The sequence below is a fragment of the Ictalurus punctatus genome, chromosome 13 (assembly GCF_001660625.3).
Source record: "Ictalurus punctatus breed USDA103 chromosome 13, Coco_2.0, whole genome shotgun sequence".
Classification (NCBI taxonomy): Eukaryota; Metazoa; Chordata; class Actinopteri; order Siluriformes; family Ictaluridae; genus Ictalurus; species Ictalurus punctatus.
The window spans coordinates 8,421,364-8,440,638 of NC_030428.2; the positions used below are offsets into that span (position 1 = coordinate 8,421,364).

At 39.7% G+C, this 19,275-nt stretch overlaps 1 protein-coding gene across 1 annotated transcript in view; it reads right to left on the reverse strand.

Moving 5' to 3' along the window:
- pcdh15b (protocadherin-related 15b) overlaps window positions 1-19,275 on the reverse strand; it is a 226,517-nt gene that overhangs the window by 72,101 nt on the left and 135,141 nt on the right. The window contains exons 20-22 of the mRNA XM_017482601.3: window positions 17,083-17,388; window positions 12,423-12,647; window positions 9,505-9,621 (exon numbers count right to left, since the gene is read on the reverse strand). Of these exons, the coding sequence (XP_017338090.1) occupies window positions 9,505-9,621; window positions 12,423-12,647; window positions 17,083-17,388 (648 nt within the window). The remainder of the gene's footprint in view (window positions 1-9,504; window positions 9,622-12,422; window positions 12,648-17,082; window positions 17,389-19,275) is intronic.

A 19,275-nucleotide genomic window follows, 5' to 3' on the forward strand; every position in this document is an offset into this window, starting at 1 on the left:
TCACTGGGAAGTTGGGAGTTCAAATTAAAACAACACCAAAGCCATTCATGGTGGGGAGTCCAAGAGAAAATTGTCTGTTCTCTCTGGGTGGCATTACTTTCTACCCTGTCAATCAAGGCAACACAAGCCAATCATAGATGTTTGTGTAAGAGGGCAGAATAATGCTTTCCTCTCAGTGGGTTCACCCTCCCTGGGTTGGTAGCTGTCTTATGAATGAGGGAGAGTTAGCTATTGGATGTGAATTGGCAAGTCACTAAAGTTAAATACTTGCAACTGCCTTTAGTACTGCTATTCATGTCATTTAAATATTAGCTGTCTAATATTCCAAGGTCAAAAAGTTACTGTCAACGCATTTTTTCCCTACACATCTCCTTTGGAGGCCTATTATCAAGATGTCCTTTCTAAAACTGTAACTGCTCGTTATCTTTTGTTTCCCAACTGCCTTATTTTCCCTGGACCCTGATGACTGCTGCTAGCTGTTATCTCTTACCACTGCCAAATCTCATATCATCCAGACAGCCACAGTAAACACTTCATTGTTATTTTCCTACTGATCAGTTTCATGCAATGAATTACCAAAACATCTGCAAATGGAGGAGAAAAAGAAAAAACATCACATTGTGAAGGTGCTGCCATTTTAATCAGAAGTCACAGTATTCCCAAGCTGTACTTTCTTGCCAAGACTGACTCATTGAAATGTCACTCATGTCAGTAAGATGGGGGTTCATCAAATGGCTATATGGCAGTCTGCCTCATATAAAGGCATAAATGGCAGTAATTTACCACTATCTGCAACTAAGCGCTTCAGTTCAGAAGATAACGATGCTCCATCTGATACCCGGAGCAGGGTTCATTTAGGATGGGTTAAGAAAAATAAATCTCATCACGGAGCCAAGCCTCCGCTGCGTCTGTGGGATGTGTGACATCTACTTAGCCTTATTGAGCAGCATAAACAAGAACTGAATTCCGATCAGTTTGTGTATGCTGTAAAGTGCTGACACACTAAGGCGAGTGACAAACTTAATTCAACTGCCAGTCTCAGCTGGGGTTTGGCTGCTCCGGTCAGCTTTGGCATGAGGTGAGTTATGGGTTCTAAACGACTGAGCAGAAATCAGCCCCCTGCAGCTTTTCAGCAAGGAAGGTGAGACCATGGTCACATTGCATCTGCACTGGCATTTCTGTTAACAGAAAACAGTGTGTGAGTGTGCATTTCAGAGAGGGAATGAAGCACTGGTGTGTCAGTCGAGTATACTCAGATATTCATACAGTTATGAGTATAAGAGGATGGTGGAGATATGTTTGAGTATACTATGAATAAATATTAAATATACATATACTATAATTCGAATGTGTGTGTGCCATTGTGGACATGGATAAGAAAAAGAGGCAACTATAGAGTATGTGAAAAAGAGAGGAAATGTGAGAGTCTGTCTCAGTGTCTTTGATTATATTTTAGTGAGAGAGAGAGAGAGAGACAGGGGGGGGATCTACAGGGATGCAAGTTGTCTGCTGCAGGCACCAGACTGAGCTCTGTGGAGACGCCTCTGCTGTTTTACATGTAAACCACACACGCGCACACACACACAAACACACACACCCACACACACCCCGCTTATTAATAAAAGCGGACTAGACATACTAAGACAACCTGGAGACACATAACACATGCTGCCAGATACAATTTCTCCTGGAACATATTTGGACCATAACCATAAAAATAGATTTGTACAAATTTAAAACATACCACATGAATGCTGCAAAAATGCATTACATACAATACTTTAGCATGTGTCCTGTCACACATGTAGTAGTGCAAGTCCAGTATTTATTTATATCTTCTACAAAAATTGCTTTCTTAGTGAGACCAATGAGTTATGAATTATAGATTTAAAACTGTGTTGCTACTTTACCAAGGACTGTCCCCGGATGCTACATACAAAACATCGGATTTGAAAATGCTAGCGAATTCACCTCATTAATATTTAAACAAAGGCCCAAACAAATAATCACACAAACATAATCATGCACAGCGGCGTCAAAACAAATCTGAATAATCAGAGGCCATTAGGCTTCCCAATAGGCCAAAGAACGTAAAAAAAAGTCTCTGCAATAAACTATAGAGAAATAAGCTTTTAGGACAACAATGGCTGTATACAAACTGCCTGTTTCTGTGCTTTATTATGTATAGCCCTTTGAAGGGGGTGTGGCTTGTGACTGTCCCCTATAACCCTGAGATATTACAGCAATTTACAGTGTGCAACCAATGTCCTGCCTTCCCTGTTAAATGACTCCTGTGTGTCACGATCATGCACCATCAAGGACTCTTGTAAAAACACTCTCTTGTAATGAAGCCTTGCATCTTCTATGTGTTTGCTACTATTTCACAGCTCTCTTTCATGTTTTCACAGTTATAACCTGATCTTATATATCTATGCTGCTAGACATCTGTATATTAGCGATAACCTTGTATTGAGGTCTTGCTACAGGTTTGAATATCATGTTCGACATCATCCTAGATCATCCTGGTTAGCTCTTGTACACCAATCAGTCAGACATTATAACCACGGGCCTAATATTTGTAGGTCTCCCTTGTGTCAACAAAACAGCTTGTGTACCACCAACAAACAGTTGCGAGATGGGACCTGCATGGATCTGGCTTTTTTGTCCAGCACATCCCACAGATGCTCGATCATATTGAGATCTGCAGAATTTAGAGGCCAGGTCAACACCTTGAACTCTTTGTCGAGTTCCTCAAACCATTCCTGACAATGTGGCAGGGAGCATTATCCTGCGGAAAGAGACCACTGTGATTAGAGAATGCTGTTGCCACGAAGGGGTGTACTTGGTCTGCAACAATGTTTTAGGTGTGTGGTATGTGTGAAAGTAACATCCACATGAATACCAGGACCCAAGGTTTCCCAGTAGAACATTGCCCAGAGCATCACACTGACTCCACCGGCTTGCCTTCTTTCCAAAGTGCATCCTGGTACACAGTGACGCACATGCACCTTTTACATGATGTAAAAGAAAACATGAGTCATTAAACCAGGCCACCTTCTTCCATTGCTCAATAAACCAGTTCTGATGCTCACATGCCCACTGTAGGCGCTTTCAGAAGTGGACAGGAGTCAGCATGGACACTCTGACTGGTCTGTGGCTACGCAGCCCCATACGCAGCAAGCTCCAATACACTGTGTGTTCTGACACCTTTCTATCATAGCCAGCAGTAACTGTTTTCAACAATTTGTGCTACAGAAGCTCTTCTGTTGGATTGGACCAGACAGGCTAGCATTCATTCCCCACTCGCAATGAGCCTTGGGTGCCCATGACCCTGTCACTGGTTCACCAGTTGACTTTTCTTGGAACATTTTTGGTAGGTACTAACCACTGCATACCAGGAACACCCCACAAGACATGCCATTTTGGAGATGCTGCAACCCACAATTTGGCCCTTGTCAAAGTTGCTCAGATACTTTGCTTGCTTTGATAACTGACTGTTCACATGCTGCCTGATATATCCCACACCTTGACAGATGCCATTGTAATCAGTGTTATTCACTTCACCTGTGGCTGATCGGTGTATGCTTCCTGTAGTTTTTCTTCTATTATATCTCCTTGTTTCCGCTAAGTTTAGTTTGCTGCATTTCTAGTTTAGTTTGTTTACGTTGCCATTGTTGGTTATTCTTAGTTTCAGTTTTTCATGCCTTGATTCAATTGCTTTGTGCTTTTGTTCTCTTATGTTTATTATTGTCAAGAAATCCTCTAGTGTTTGCATCTATCCAGGTCATCATCGAATCCTAGTCACATATTTAGTGTTCCACTATCAAATTAAATACACTTATTTTAGAATATCTTTTTATATTAATAATTTTATGGAATTCAAATATGTCATTTCTTCAGTTCTTTCATAGAAACTACTTTTTTCTCGTTTGGCTGGCTTCATGATTTTTGCATACTGCACCTCTGCCATTTGGTGCCAAGGACACTCCCACAATATTTAAGAGCTCAACATTTCTAAACAAAGTAGAAACTATGAAATCAGCATCTAGGACAAAAGAAAATAACTGATCTGATATGAACAATTGCTGCCTCATAGCTCCAGGGTTCCAGGTTCGAACCTTAAATTACTGTCTGTACATAGTTTCTTTGCATGTTTTCCCATGTCTGTGGGGATTTCATTCTGTCCTCTAGTTTCCTCCCATGTTAGTAGGTGCAATGGCTATATTAAATGGCCTCTAGCTGTGTGAATGTGTGTGTGCATGACAGCCTGTGAAGGACTCCCATTCCAGTTGTGTGGATGATCTAATACAGCACTGGCAATCCAATATTACAATATTACAAAGCAGGCATATCTACCACAGAAAGCATCAGTATCAGCGGAATTTGGCAACAGTAGGCTGATCAAATTTGGCAAGTCAAATCTAAAGCTGAAGGAACCACTGTACTTTTAGGCAGTGCTTTTGACTGCCCAGGCCTATGATTTATAAACAAAAGAGACATTTACCCACACACCCCGTGGTGCTAAGCACCATTACTCAATCAGCTTCTGAGTCTGGGCAAATGTCATTGAAGAGCAGGGAGAGCAAATAGCAATTTTTTTTTTTCACAGTGGACGACATTCACATGTGCAACAAAATGTATTTTCTAAGGGTAGACAATGATGATTGTGCAAAGAAAGTGGTTAGTAGATGCTTGTGCTCATTTGATTGATTGTAGTGAAAGTGAGAGATGTCATAACAGCCACAGGATGGTTATAAGAGGTGCAACTGACATAGGTATGACAAAAAGTAGAGCCCTGCCACTTAAATCAATAGTTCTTAAAGTGAGGTTTAGGGAACCCAAGGTACTGTGAAGCATAGCCTAGGTCAGAGATGCAAAACATATGGCCCGCAGGCCATGGCTGGCCCGCCTGATGATTCCATGCAGCCTGTAGGCCAAGTAATGGAAATGTAATGTAGTAATTTAATGGAAATGTAAAGAATTATCCACATGCAGATGTAGTTACTTATAGATTCACTAGAGGTCCTCTTGTCGGCGTCCTTAGGCTATACATGCCTACTATATTCGGCAGCATTACAATACAAATAATGCGAGGTACAGCCAGTATACTGGCCAGGCATGGACAGACAAGGTAAATGAGTTGGTTGCAGTACTTAAAAAAACAACAGTCTGTTGTCTTCCTCTTTTCCTTGAAATGCAATTTCATTAAAATTGAGGATGAAGTACATTTGAATTACAATTTCAGTGTGATGTGGTGAAATGATCTGGTCTTGTATCAGTTTTATCCTTCATGTTGTATGTTATCCTAATCCTGCCTGTTATGGCTGTTATATGAAAAATTATATCAGAATTCCCTTTTGGGTGATTAATAAGTGTCAAGAGCAATAGCCAATATGCCCCCCTACCCCAAATGAGTTCCCCACCCCTGGCCTAGGCCCTAGGGTCTAATTTATTAAATCACAACCCAGCATTATAAAAGCTATTCCATAAAAAGCTATTTCTGAGGTGTTATAATTATTAGCTGGGCTGACTGGTCCCTTGAATGGAATGAGTTTAGTCCAAATCTCAACAACTCAAAAATGAGCAGGGATATAAATAATGTTAACTCTGACTTCAGGAATACAAAGCTATATAACATTTAAATAATGTTCATAAGATAAATATTTACTGGTGGGGCCTGTGGATGTTATTTTAAAGTTAATGGATACAAAAATGTTGAGATTTTCTGACTCATATTGACTCAAACTTCCATCTCTTATCTCTCCATCCATTTTCCATAGCACTTATCCTACATAGGGTCATTTTGGAGCCTGAAGCCTATCCCAAGAACTCGGGGCACAAGGCAGGGGACACCCTGGACAGGGTGCCAAGCCATCACAGGGCACAATCGCACACTACGGATGATTTGGAAATGCCAATCAGACTACAATGCAAGTCTTTGTACTGGGGGAGGAAACTGAAGTACCTGGAGAAAACCCCTGAAGCACAGGGAGAACACATGTGATGGAGGTGTCATTTGAACCATCAACCTCGGAGGCAAACATACTAACCACTAAGCCACTGTGCCCCCCTGACTCAAACGTGAGAAAAAAACCTTTTTGAATGCGCCATTTCACCACAATCATTGCTCATGCTTGACACAGAAAGTCAGGCATAAAACATGTCATGATGTGGCTAAATGGCTTGGGATTCCAGTAAAGCTGCTAAATACATACAGATTTATTTTTAGTTTCATTCTGACACAGACTGGCCATCTGGAGAGAAGGAAAACTTTCGGAGAATAGAAAGGCCATGCTGCACTAACAAAACACACACAGTATGCTCCTGGTCCTGTATCTTTTTTTTTTTCTTTTTTTTTTTCCAGATATTTTTCTATCATTCCTAAATTTCTATGAAACACATCATAAGTGATCTTAACTCCAAAAATCATGGCTACAGTGCCCTCCACTAATATTGGCACCCTTGGTAAATATGAGTAAAGAAGGCAGTGAAACATTGTCTTTGTTTAACCTTTTGATCTTCTGTTAAGAAATTTCATGAAAATACTCTATGGATAACATACAGTTGCAAACACAACACCAGTTTATAAAAAAATATATATATATTTTTAAATATAGGTGTGCAAAAATATTCCCATTGATATTTTACATTTTTTAGTACACGTAACTGACTAGGAACAGGAAATTGTTCAACCATGACTTCCTGTTTCACAGGGGTATATGAGGTAACACATAGGCCAAATTCCCTTAGTCATTCATCACAATGTGTTGGAATATAGCTGTGATGTGTGGCAAAAGGTTATTGAGCTTCACAAAATGGGAAGTGGCTGTAAGAAACTAGCACAAGCATTGAAAACGCCCATTTCCACCATCAGGGCAATAATTAGGATGTTCCAGTCCACTGGAAATGTTGTGAATCAACCTGGAATTGGATGTGTGTCTGTATTATCTCAATGCACTATGAAGAAAACAGTGAAAAACTCTCCAATGAACACAGCAGAAGAATTGCAGAAGTTAGTTAAGTATTGGGGTCAGAAAGTCTCCAAAACTATTATCCAAAGTCACCTACATCACCATAAGCTGTTTGGAAGAGTTAGCATTATGAACTTATGCTAATAGCAGTGAGTATTCTCAGTACTAAGGGAAACATTTATGGATTGCACATTCTATCAGCTTATGTGCTGACACCTCAGTTACCTACAAAACACATTTGCCCAAAACAATTCCAAAAACAAAGCTACATTAGGATTTTGTTTGTGTTCTTTAAAAATGCTGGTAATGATAACTGCTTTCTTTTCACCATGACACACTCTACAACGCATGCTACATGACGGTAGGCTTCGCTTCGTGACAGCAAATTCAGATAAACTTTGAGCTTGAAATTATTACATTATGTGAAGAGGCTATTGATTGGCTATTAGCAATATTTGAGCATTTCCATTGCCTGTTTTGGTTGTTGTTCTATTTTACTTTTGGTGAATTAAAATCTAAAAGTATTTGTTTTGATAATATTGCTGCAGGAGACTTTACACCCAGCTGCAGAGGTGCTGGATCTGAATAAGATTCCAGAATGCAGGTGTGCTATATTTTAGAGGTGCCAGATCCTGTTCCGGAAGGATCAAATTGAGCTCTGCTTGAAACCCATAGAAAAATTGTGAGGTGAACTGAAGAGGAGAGCCCACCAATGTGGAGCTTGAAATCTGAAGGCTCTGCAGAGATTCTGTATGGAGGAATGGTCTCAGATCCCTTGCCATGTATTCTCCAACCTCATCAGGCATTATAGGAGAAAACTCAGAGCTGTTATGGGTGCTAAAGGGAGGTAGCACAAAGTATCGACTAAAAGGGTGCACACCTATATTTAACAAAAATATTTTGGGGGGGATAAACCTGTGTTTTGTTTGCAATTGTTTGAGATCAATGAGAGCAGAGTATTTTTGTGAATGTTTTGAACAAAAGACAAAAGGTTAAACAATAAAGAAAATTTTCACAGCCTTCTTTGCTCATATTTACCAAGGGTGCCAAGATTAGTGGAGGGCACTGTATACACTCACCAGCCACTGTAATAGGAACACCTGTACAGCTGACATGCTTTTCTGTTCACCATGGTTGTAAAGGGTTGCTACATTTCTGTAGCTTTCTTGTCAGCTTGAACCAGTCTGGCTATTCTCCTCTGATATCTCTCATTAACAAGGTGTTTCCACCAGCAGAACTGCTGCTCATTGAATGTCTTTTGACCCTAGAGACTGTGTGAAAATCCCAGATTTTCAAACCAGTCTGGCAACAATCAACAACAATGCCACTGTCAAAATCACTTGATATCACATTTTCCCCTATTCTGAAGTTTGGTATGAACATTACTGAATGTCTTGTCCTGTACCTGCATGATTTTATGCATTGTGTTGCTTAATGAGCAGGGGTGCAGGTGTTCCTATTAAAGTGGTGGATGAGTGTATATTATGGTGGATTGCTGTAGTGCCTTTCCTTGCCTCTCAGACTTGCCTGACACTGCCTACAAGTGATTATTATTCATAAAACAAGGCCATGCATTCTCATTAATATTCATTATCTTGACAACATCTTGCTAATAGTGTTGGGAAAAGACGTCGCTGTTTCAAAGCTAAGCAGAAATGTGCTTAGACTTTACTGAAATCTTTAATGTCAGTAAACCACAAGCTAAATCAGTTGCTTATAGTCATACTAACCTGAGGGAAATGTGCAGTTCTGTGAGAATGAGGAGAGGGGAGAGTTGGTTATGGAGATTTATTTGCCACTTTGTAGTAATGGATGTTAAAGGTTTCAAGGCTCTTGTTGCTCAGCATTTTCATTCTTTTTGCACACTAACTGAAGAGCTGTGCATATCATCATGTATCAAGCTGCATAAAAATATGTGATAATAGTGTCACACAACATGTTACTTGATGTAGTGTAAAATCCCTGGTGTTGATTCAACACCCAGTCCAATGGACACAAATGAACACTCTGCATGTTAATGCAACACTAGGGATTTTACTGTGTAGTAGTCAGTTAGTATGCGGTTTGGTTTCAGCCAGTATCCTGTTCTGTCTGTTCTGCTGTGTGGTGATTGGTTGCTCTGGGCCAATAACAGTGAGCAGTTCAAATAAATCTTTCATGCGATGTAGAGAGTCAGTCATTTTGAGTGACATTTAAAAGTAGGGAAAGTTATTTATTTATTTCTTTTTACAGCAACTCTTATCTAAATCTAAATATCTACAACAAATGTTCTGCATTCAAAGCCAAATAATGCTGTTTTTATAGATCATGTCAAAATAGTATTAAAGAGTGTCATAGGGTGATATAAAAATGTATTTTAAAAAAAAAGAGTAAAATATGTTTTTTTTTTTCAATAATGTCTGCAAAGTGATGAATAAATATGGATTACTATGCATGACTGGAAAGGGAAAAAAATCTAACTGTCAGTGTGGGGAGGGAAAACAGCACATTCAAACACACACACACACATACACACAAACACACACACACTTACTGTAGTGTCCTGGTCCTCAGCATGCACAGTGGTCACGATGGTCCCTTTGACAGCATTGGGCGCCACCATGCCTCGATACAGCGTCTGGCTGAAGATGGGCGAAAAATCGTTCATGTCCTTCGCAAACACAGAGAAGAGAATGAAAGCCTGATTAATGGCACCTTTACACAACCGTCCTTTCTTTCTCTCTCTCTTGCTCTCTCTTTCTCTCAGCCAAGCTTGCAAGTGTGGCTCTAAACCGTTGTGTGAGCAGAACCCCATTACCTGGTTCCTCCGCTGCACTAAACAAAAATGGCATCTATTCAATAGCAGATCATGAACAATATTAAGGATGTGACTTGGTTGTACGTGCCCAGGGACTCAACCCCCCTTAAAAAAAACCTTGGATGAGAGATAATTATAGCCTTTGAGAATGCAGAGAGCATAAAAGTCAGTGACACTAGAAAAAAGAAGATAAAGCAGAATAAGACAGAGAAGAAGCTGAGCTGAAGGGGGATAGTGGAGGACGTGACTTTTCGCTATGAAGTTTATTTGTGGAGGACTTGGTGAAGGATCTGAGTAGTACGACTTTGTGAAATGAATGCTGATGAGGCAGACGGCTCTGCCCTCTCGTCGTCAATACAACACGCCTCTCTGAGTCCAAGGAGAGGCCAGTGCAGTTCAGCTACCTAAATTACACACCCCTTTCCCCCCACCATGGCCCCTCCTGCAGGAGTTGGCCTTTCAAAGATGTCCTTGGGATGATCTGAGCTCCTGACTAATAAAACTGAGCTGTTTACTCATGTGTCAAAAACAATCGGGTATTGCAGAATGCACTTTGGAATGAAACTGCTGTAGGTTTTGTTTTTTGTTTTTTTCCATTTTTCATATCCTCATATCTGCAGGTGTGGTTTCCTGTCAGAAATGGAAAAACAATGCAGGCCTTTTATTCTGTTAGACAAAAATAATAATAATAATAAAAGTGTAGCGAGCTGCTCTGTAAGTGTTAGTCTTCCAGTTATAGCTTTCCTCATCAGGACCCACACCCCAGGGGCACTATCACATCTTAATCACGCTGATATTACTCAGCCTCCATGCATCAAGTAACATATTCATTGACTGCCTGGACTTTCTCATTTTCCGCAGCAACTAATTATCAATTAGCTGCGGCATGAAAAGAGGAGAAAATTAATAAACAGTCCCAGAACTCATCTGCAAAGACAATTAGCTGTTCTTTTGAGACTAAAGAGAACATAATATGCTCGCTGCCTCGCCATGCAGCATGGCTTTGTGAATGTGATGAAAAGGAGCTCCTGTGACATGAACACAAGCCAAACAGATGGCAGCCAAAACAAAAAAAAATCACTTCATGTGAGGAAAATGTGAAAAATCATGGGCAATTAAAAAAAAAAAAAAAAGCCTAATCTTATTTATGGCTGAGGGAGTGAGCCTTATTGGTCGCCGAGATTAAAGAAATTGCGAGACTTTAGGAATATCAATCCACTTGAAAAATATCACAACAGTGTTCTCTTTCAGTCACTGGTACTAAACCTGGCAGCTGCCCTTCACTGAAGGCTAATTGGCATTCATCATGGGTCTGATGTCTCATCTCCAGAATCCTTCAGCATCGGGAAGCCACAGTGCTGAGAGAATTTTGTAAAAATGAATGGCCACTTGTAAACACTTGTAAACACTTGTAAACAATGTGCATTAGGGCTGGATAATGTACACAATAGGGGAAATAATCTACTCTCTTAAAAAAATATATCGATTCATGATTTAATAGCTTGTTTAACAATAGATATATACAGCATATACATTTAGATCCATAATGAACAAGATGAGAAGGATTGACAGATTGATAGCTCTTTCTCGATTCTTTGGGTGGTGGTGCAAGGAGTTCTTAGTTGGTGGAGCGATTTGTCTGGTTAATTCCGATAACGAATGAGATTCTGATATGATAAATAGTTACACGGCCCCTCGCAGATGATGTCCAACTTCTTAGAGGGACAAGTGGTGTTCAGCCACGCGAGATGGAGCTATAACAGTTCTGTGATGCCCTTAGATGTCCGTGGCTGCACGCACGCCAAAATGGTCAGACCAGCATGTGCCTACCCTACGCGGGTAGAGTGTCGGGTAATCCGCTGAACCCGATTCGTGATTGGGACTGGGGATTGCAATAAATCCCAGTAAGCGCGGTTCATAAGCCCACACTGATTAAGTCCCTGCCCTTTGTACACACCACCCGTCGCTACTACCGATCGGATGGTTTAGTGAGGTCCTCGGATCAGCCCCGCCAGGGCTCCTCGCAGGCCTTGGCAGAGTGCCGAGAAGTCGATCAAACTTGACTGTTTAGAGAAAGTAAATGTCGTAACAAGGCAAAAGTCTAACAATGGCAAAAACTCCTTATGCAGGATTATATACAGATCATTCATAACATTAAAACCACAATTTGGTCCTTGTTTAAGTTGCTGAGGTCCTTAAACTTGCCAATTTTTCCTGCATCCAAAGTACCAACTTTGAGAACTGACTGACTGTTCACTTGCTGCCTAATATATCCCACCACTTCACAGGTGCTGTAGTAACAAGATAATTACTGTTATTCACTTTACCTGTCAGTGGTTTTAATGTTATGGCTGATCGGTGTAAATCATTACTCTGTTACAACTGTATGCTATAAAGTCAAATAGTACTACGTTTAAGTACTTAAAGAATGTTCAGTATGAACAAATAGTCCTGGGATAAGTAAAGAACAGTCTTTATGATTAGAGCATCAGTTCTTAGATACAAATCTACAGGATCCACGTGAAATTATCCACTGAAACAAGAGACTACTGAGACTTGGGCATTAACTGTTTTGGGGAATTTTGAATCAATTATGCAGACAACTTGTCTTCTGAATGGACAGTGCTGAGTCTGGAGTTAAAGCATTGGCTTACCGTTATCGTGACTGTAACAGTAGCTAAACCGGGGGGCATACTGCCATCGCTGTCCACTGCCTCCAATACAAAGGTTTGCGTGGTCTCCTCAGGAGAGAGCTTCTCAAAGTCCAGTGTGTGCAGCACCTTCAGTTCTCCTGTAACAGGGTTTAGCTCAAAGAGTTTCCTGGCCTCTGGTGTCCTGATACGGTAGGTGATGTTCGAGTTGGGGTCTGCATCTAGAGCCTAAATTAAGTAAGAGAGTGAACTGTTCAATAAGCATGTACAACACAAGAGAATCTGAAAAGCAGGGAATTTAAATATGAACTGTTGGGTATATGTGTGGTGATCTGGGAAATCTGCCAAATGTCAAGATGTTTTCATCCCAAAATGATGAAAAAAAATGGGCTTCCACCAAAATTGGGTTTTTCTCCCTATAACATGCTTTGACACCTCTACTTTAAGAAAACTGAAATATATTTCCTCAAATCGATGATAAATATGAATGAGAAATCATCTTATTAACTTTCTAAACTTTCCTAGGTTTTCTGCAGATATCATATTATGTAGATAAGGAGCCAGTTTAATAGACATAGCGGGAAAAACTGTCTGTAGGCCATAAATAAAGATGGATATAAAGATCGATGTAATTTTCATGATTATATTTCTTCTATTTTATTTATTACACGTTAAATGAGATGCAAATACATAGTAGTTGTTCTTACACAATCAGTGTGTTTGTGTGTCTTGAATTAATTTTCAAATACTTCAATGTGCTATAAAATACTATAAGACACCAATTTCATCTCAGGCAAACCTGCAGTTTTCATAACTACACAGTATATAGTAGAACATGTCTCATAATTTCACCATAGGGAAGGGTATTTTGTCCTCACATAATTTTCAGAACTTTCACGGTGAGCCAACTTCATATTAAAGAACAATAAAATTAGACACAGTACTATTAAATACTGATAAATGAATGATTGACTGGGCCATTCTAACACCTTGATTTTTTTTTTCTCTGAAACCAATTGAGAGTTTCCTTTACTGTATGCTTTGGATCGCTGTCCTGCTAGAAGGTCCACCCACGTCTCCTGGTGGATGGCAGCAGATTCTTCTCAAGAATCTCCCAGTAAAGGGCTCCATACATCATTCCTTCAATTATATGAAGTCTGCCAGTACCATGCGATGAAAAACAGCCCCACACCATCACCATGATGTTTCCACCTCCAAACTTCACTGTTGGTATAGTGTTTTGAGGGAGATGTGCAGCACCATTTCTTTAAATCACCAATTCAGTTAAATTTTGCTCTCTTCTGACCAGACTACACTCTACCAGTATTCCATAGGCTTGTCCAAATGAGTTGTAGCAAACTTTAAATGACCTTTGACTTGTATTTTCTTTAATAATGGAGTCCTCTGGGGTGAGCATGAGCAGTGGAGTGCAATGCCTAATGTTTTCTCTGTAATGATGGCACCTGCTGCCTCCAAGTGTTACTGGAGCTCTTTTTGAGTGGACTATTCTGGGAGCTCCTGGGTGTGGCTGGTTGATGACGGAGTGATGTTGCTTCCACTTAATATAATATAATGGCCCCAATGGTGCTTACTGTAGGATTCAGAAGTTTTGAAATATGTCTGAAATATGTCTGTCAATATGTTTTGCAACAATAAGGTTGCAAAGGTCTTGGGAGAGCTCTTTGATTTTACCTATCATGAGATGTTTCTTGTGTGACACTTTGGTAATGAAACGCCTTTTTATAGACCATCAATTTACTAATCCAGCTGATATTAATTTGCACAATTTGCACAGATAGGTGCTATAATAACTTATGGATTTCAGCTGGTTCGTTGCTGTCACGTAATTAATGTAATGGAGGTTAGGACGGATGCAAGTGCAAATAAGAGCTTTTAATAAAGAGAGGCAGGCAGACAAACCCAAATCATGAGACAATAGCGTGGTCAAAAACAGGCATTGTCACGATCTCGCCGGCAGATGGCGCTGTGGCGACAACGTGCACGAGCGGCTTCAGAGTGCGCACGTGCTTGAAGTGGGCATGGACGCAAAAACTGTGTCAAGTGTTGCCAGCTGTTGGCAATTAAGAGAATGGTGACTGGTTATTTAAACCCCTCGTGTGGCTGCACATTAAAGTAAAGTAGAGAAAGGTCTAATGGCAAAAGGATGAGGAGAAGAAGACAACGGAATGAATAATGGTGCCAGGTTGTGATATTGCCATGCTCTGTCTGTTTTCCTGTTCCTTTGCGTATATCTTGTTAAGAGTGTTTATGCCATGCCATGCCATGCCAGAGTTAAGAGTGTTTCTGTCTTTGTTTAATGAGTATTCATGCCTAAGTTTTGCTAAATGGAAAATTCCCATTACTTCATTTTTTCACACATGTAGAGAAGAACAAATGTAAGTTATGTCCTGGGGAAAAACACTATTGCCAAACTAACAAAAAAAACACTATCAATAAGTAGTACCTCTTATTGTTAAGCCAGTTTATATTATTTGTAATGCAAGTACATGTAATTGATGATGTAATTAGTAATTCATTACTTTTATGAAGTAACGTGTATATCAACACTGTATATAACAAATGCTATTCATTTTTCAGTACTTTTATTGTTGAACATAGTGTTTTGCACTAAATAATCATAGTAAACTTAGTATTTATAGTATCATAGCCCATCTGTTAAATTCTAATCACAACAATCTAGATTCTTATTTTTTTGGTCCTTAATTTTAATGTTTTATTTCTTATTATGGCATTCAGCTTTTTTATGAGACATCCTAATACTGAGGTACTACATATAGCAAACACAATCAAAATAGAAAAAAAAAGCCATATGAGTTGCATAAAAATGTGCATGTCACTGAAAATATATATATTTTTAAATGTGACCCTGACTTTGAAATAATAGAACAAGCAGAAACAAATCCCATTGTGCTCATAGATTCAGATGGAAAGTGCAGCTCTGACAATGGTGTGTGCATGTGTAGGAGAGCAGGACATAGACAGAATGGGCACTAATCTCTGAGAGAGATAAGGCTGTCTGCAAGGCCTCCCAGCTCGTGTCATTAGAGGTCTGTCACTGATGGAATGATAATTTTGTCACGGCAGTGTAAGAAGCAGCCCTCACACACACGCAGTCCATATACACCTGGGGATTCTAGTAATTACACACCTGTGATAGCCTTCGGCTGATAAAACCAGATTCATGCTCTCAGATGAGAAAACATTTGAGAACAACGGGTATGTGATGATGAGGTAATGAGATAACAAGCAGAGATATTCCACACACTGTTGAAGAGAATAGCTGAAATACTGCCTGTCTTACATGAAGTAGGATCTCTTGTTACAAAGTCATTTCGAATTCTCATTTCTAGGGACGTACCTTGATCTGATACTTACCTGAAATGCTGGATTGGTATCAGATAGGATTTGAAATTTTTTTTTCACATTGTTTTAGATCCTAGCGCACAGTTAGGTAGATCTGAAGCATATTACTATCATGGCTGTGACATTTCTCATACCCTAACAACAAAATCTTGAAAAGAGTCTGATTGTCTGACAGTATTGGATCAGTATCAGATATTAGCTGATTACTAGCATTCTAGTGTTCATGTACAGTATAAAATGAATACAAAATGTGTAATATCATGAAAGAATACAAACTCCAAGTGGTCCCTTTTGAAAAAGATGTTAAAACTCTAAAGTCACTAAATGTAGCATGGAGGACAGCAAAAAGCTTTAATAGACAGAAGAACAATAAAATTGATTTGAAGCTTTAAGGTAAAATCGACAGCTGCCTACACTGCTTCTCTCCAATATCGACTTGTTGACATTTGATCCTGGAATGCATTTTTCTTTTTCGTCTTCCCTTTTTTTTTTTTTTTTTTTTTTTTTAAATGTACTTTATTACCTTATCTGACCTGTCTGCCCAAGGAGGGCTTTGATCTTAAAGCTTTACAATGTTCACAGATCTGACGCTCCTATCAGCAGTCCAAGAACAGGCATAATTTCATCGGCCGCTTTCAAACAGTACTGTCTGTGATCATTAGCAGCTCTTAATGATCTAACTCTGTGTACATGCTACAGGGGAAATAGTTCAGGTCCTAAATATACACCCACTGACCACTTTGATAAAAACACCTCTGCTCATTTATGCAATTATTCAATCGGCCAATTCAACAATGTGGCAGCAGAGCAATGTATAAAAACATGCAGATACAGGTCAAGAGCTGAATGGGGGAAAGTGCAATCTTGGTGACTTTAACCTTAACCTTTAACCTTGGTGACTTGGTGATTATTGATTATTATCTTTGATTTTTTTTGTTGGTGCCAGATGGGCTGGTTTGAGTATTTCAGTAACTGCTGATCACCATTTTTTACAACTGTGGTGAGCGGAAAAGCATATCAGAATGCACAACACTGAGGTGGATGGGCTACAACAGCAGAAGACCACATCGGCATGTGCTTCTGTCAGCCAAGAACAGGAATCTGAGGCTACAGTGGGAGGCTACACAGACTCACCCAAACTGAACAATTGAAGTTTAGACTGTGCTGCTGAAACCTGGTTGTCTGATTGGATTATTGATGGAGCAGGTGTACAGGTGTTTCTGTGATGAAATGTATGTGTGTGTGTGTGTGTGTGTGTGTGTATGTGTTTGAAGCTCACAGTAAGGTTTAGGATAGCCATGTCTGGTGGGCTGTTCTCAGGCAGAATTATGCTGTAGGATGTCTGGGAGAACACTGGGCTGTTATCATTTATATCCAGCACTGTGATGGAGAGTTTGATGGAGGCTCTGCGGGGGTCCAGTGCTGCATCCGACACCTCCACGACCAGCTCATAATGCTCTCTCTGCTCCCTGTCTAGAGCCACCACTGTCCAGATGCTTCCATCGGTGCTGATTCGGAAGAGGTCAGCATGGCTGAGCAGCCTGTAACGTACCTGCCCATTCACTCCCAGGTCAGAATCCATAGCCTGTATATATATACACACACACACACACACACACACACACACACACACACACACACACACACACAGAGATAAGGATGCAAATGCAAAGGATCACCCATTCAGATGTTTCCATGAATAATATCACAGATCACAATAATTCTCTTTATTTCACAGAACTTGTTAAATTCCCTAAGGTTGTTGATTAATTTTCTAGAACAGCAGCTCTGACAATAGTCCCAGTGGCACAGCAATTCACATATTCATATTAATGCACTTATTCTACTTTCTATTGTAATAGATCATTCACAGGGACTTGTATGGTGGATATGCTACATAATCGGATTCTAATAAGCACAGAAAGAAATATTTTGTTATTTAACAAAGAAAAACTTATAATTCTTAGTATGGTTTCTGTAAGGAGATGTTTATTTAACTTTTTTGGAAGGAGGCTCAAGTGTCGGAGCATTCTAACAATCAACAGTAAAGCTTTAAAGCTTTGCAACCTGGGAAGGTTTTATACTTTCCTGGTAACAAGCTGCATTATTTTTCTTTTATTTACTTTAAAACAACGTGAGGGAACAAGTGTTTGTAGTTATAAGCGATAACAGGAAATAACTTGTGACTGACTAAATTGGTGTGGTTTAGAAGAGGTATTAAAACACTTTGGCACATGCTGTTTGGTAAATAATCAATAATTGGCGTAGTAACACATAATGTCATTCTGTCATTGATTATTTTCTTATAACAGCACATCCTGAAGTGTTTTATTCCTTATTTAATACATGGCACTACAAAGGAAGGTTATCTAGCTTTATTTTGAAATGTGTAGTGGTAGTAAACTAAGGTGACTGGACTTGTAGTAGAATCTTGAACATGTTTCGCCACTCAGATACGAGATGATGGAGATGAACTAAAGCAGACCTGATGAAGCTCCTTGGATGAGTCCATTCATTAAATTCCTACTTCTAGACATAGGTCGGAGGTCCAAAGAACAAGTGTTCAATCAGCAACCCAATGAATCTGTTTGGTCCATAGAAGTAATGACTGGTTCACATAGAATCCTCAGTGGAATGATCAATAACAGCAGCAGCATCCCTGACTGCCCGCAGTAACTACACAGGTGCACTGGGTTAAACACTGACATGTGTATAGCACCTGTTCTCTGACTCTCTCTCTCAACCAGGCAAAGGTTTATGAGAGCAGTATTGACTTTAAATCTATGTACATATAGTGTACATAAAGCCTCTTCTTTCCCACATACGAAAACAGGACAGCTTCCTCTGCAGCATGGCGAGGATTTAACGGCATTGTTCTTTAAGGATTTTAAGACAAAAGACTGGCAGGACTATTCATTTGGTATTGTTTTTAGTGCATGTACTTAAAAACAGCTCGTTGGCAAGCAGGCAAAAGAGCCACTGCGTTTCCCTGATAAGCTCTGCACCAGACCGTGAGACTGCCTACTGCCATGAATTATACAGTAAGGCAGAGAGCGCACACCCTCACTCACTCACTCATTCATTCACTTACTCATTTATTTAGCTTTGTAAGGACTTCCACTTGCATCATGCTTACTAATTCATGCTACGTGTCTTCCCCTAAACATAACCCTCACCATAACCTCAGTAACCAAATGCACGTTATTTACCATGCGAGGACATTTGTCACGATCCCATAAAATGCAATACGTCTTAATATCTTTGTGAGTACCATCCACTGACAATTAATTATGCAGTTAAATAATGCTACAGTAGATATAATGAGATAAAAAAGGAATATTAAATTGGCAGGTATTTGTGATGTAAAAAATAAAACAAATAAATCATGTCTGAGATTTTTCCAACTAAAATGATATAGCAACAAAATTCAAGTGAAAAGCAAACAAACATTTTAGGGGAAAGAAATTACGTG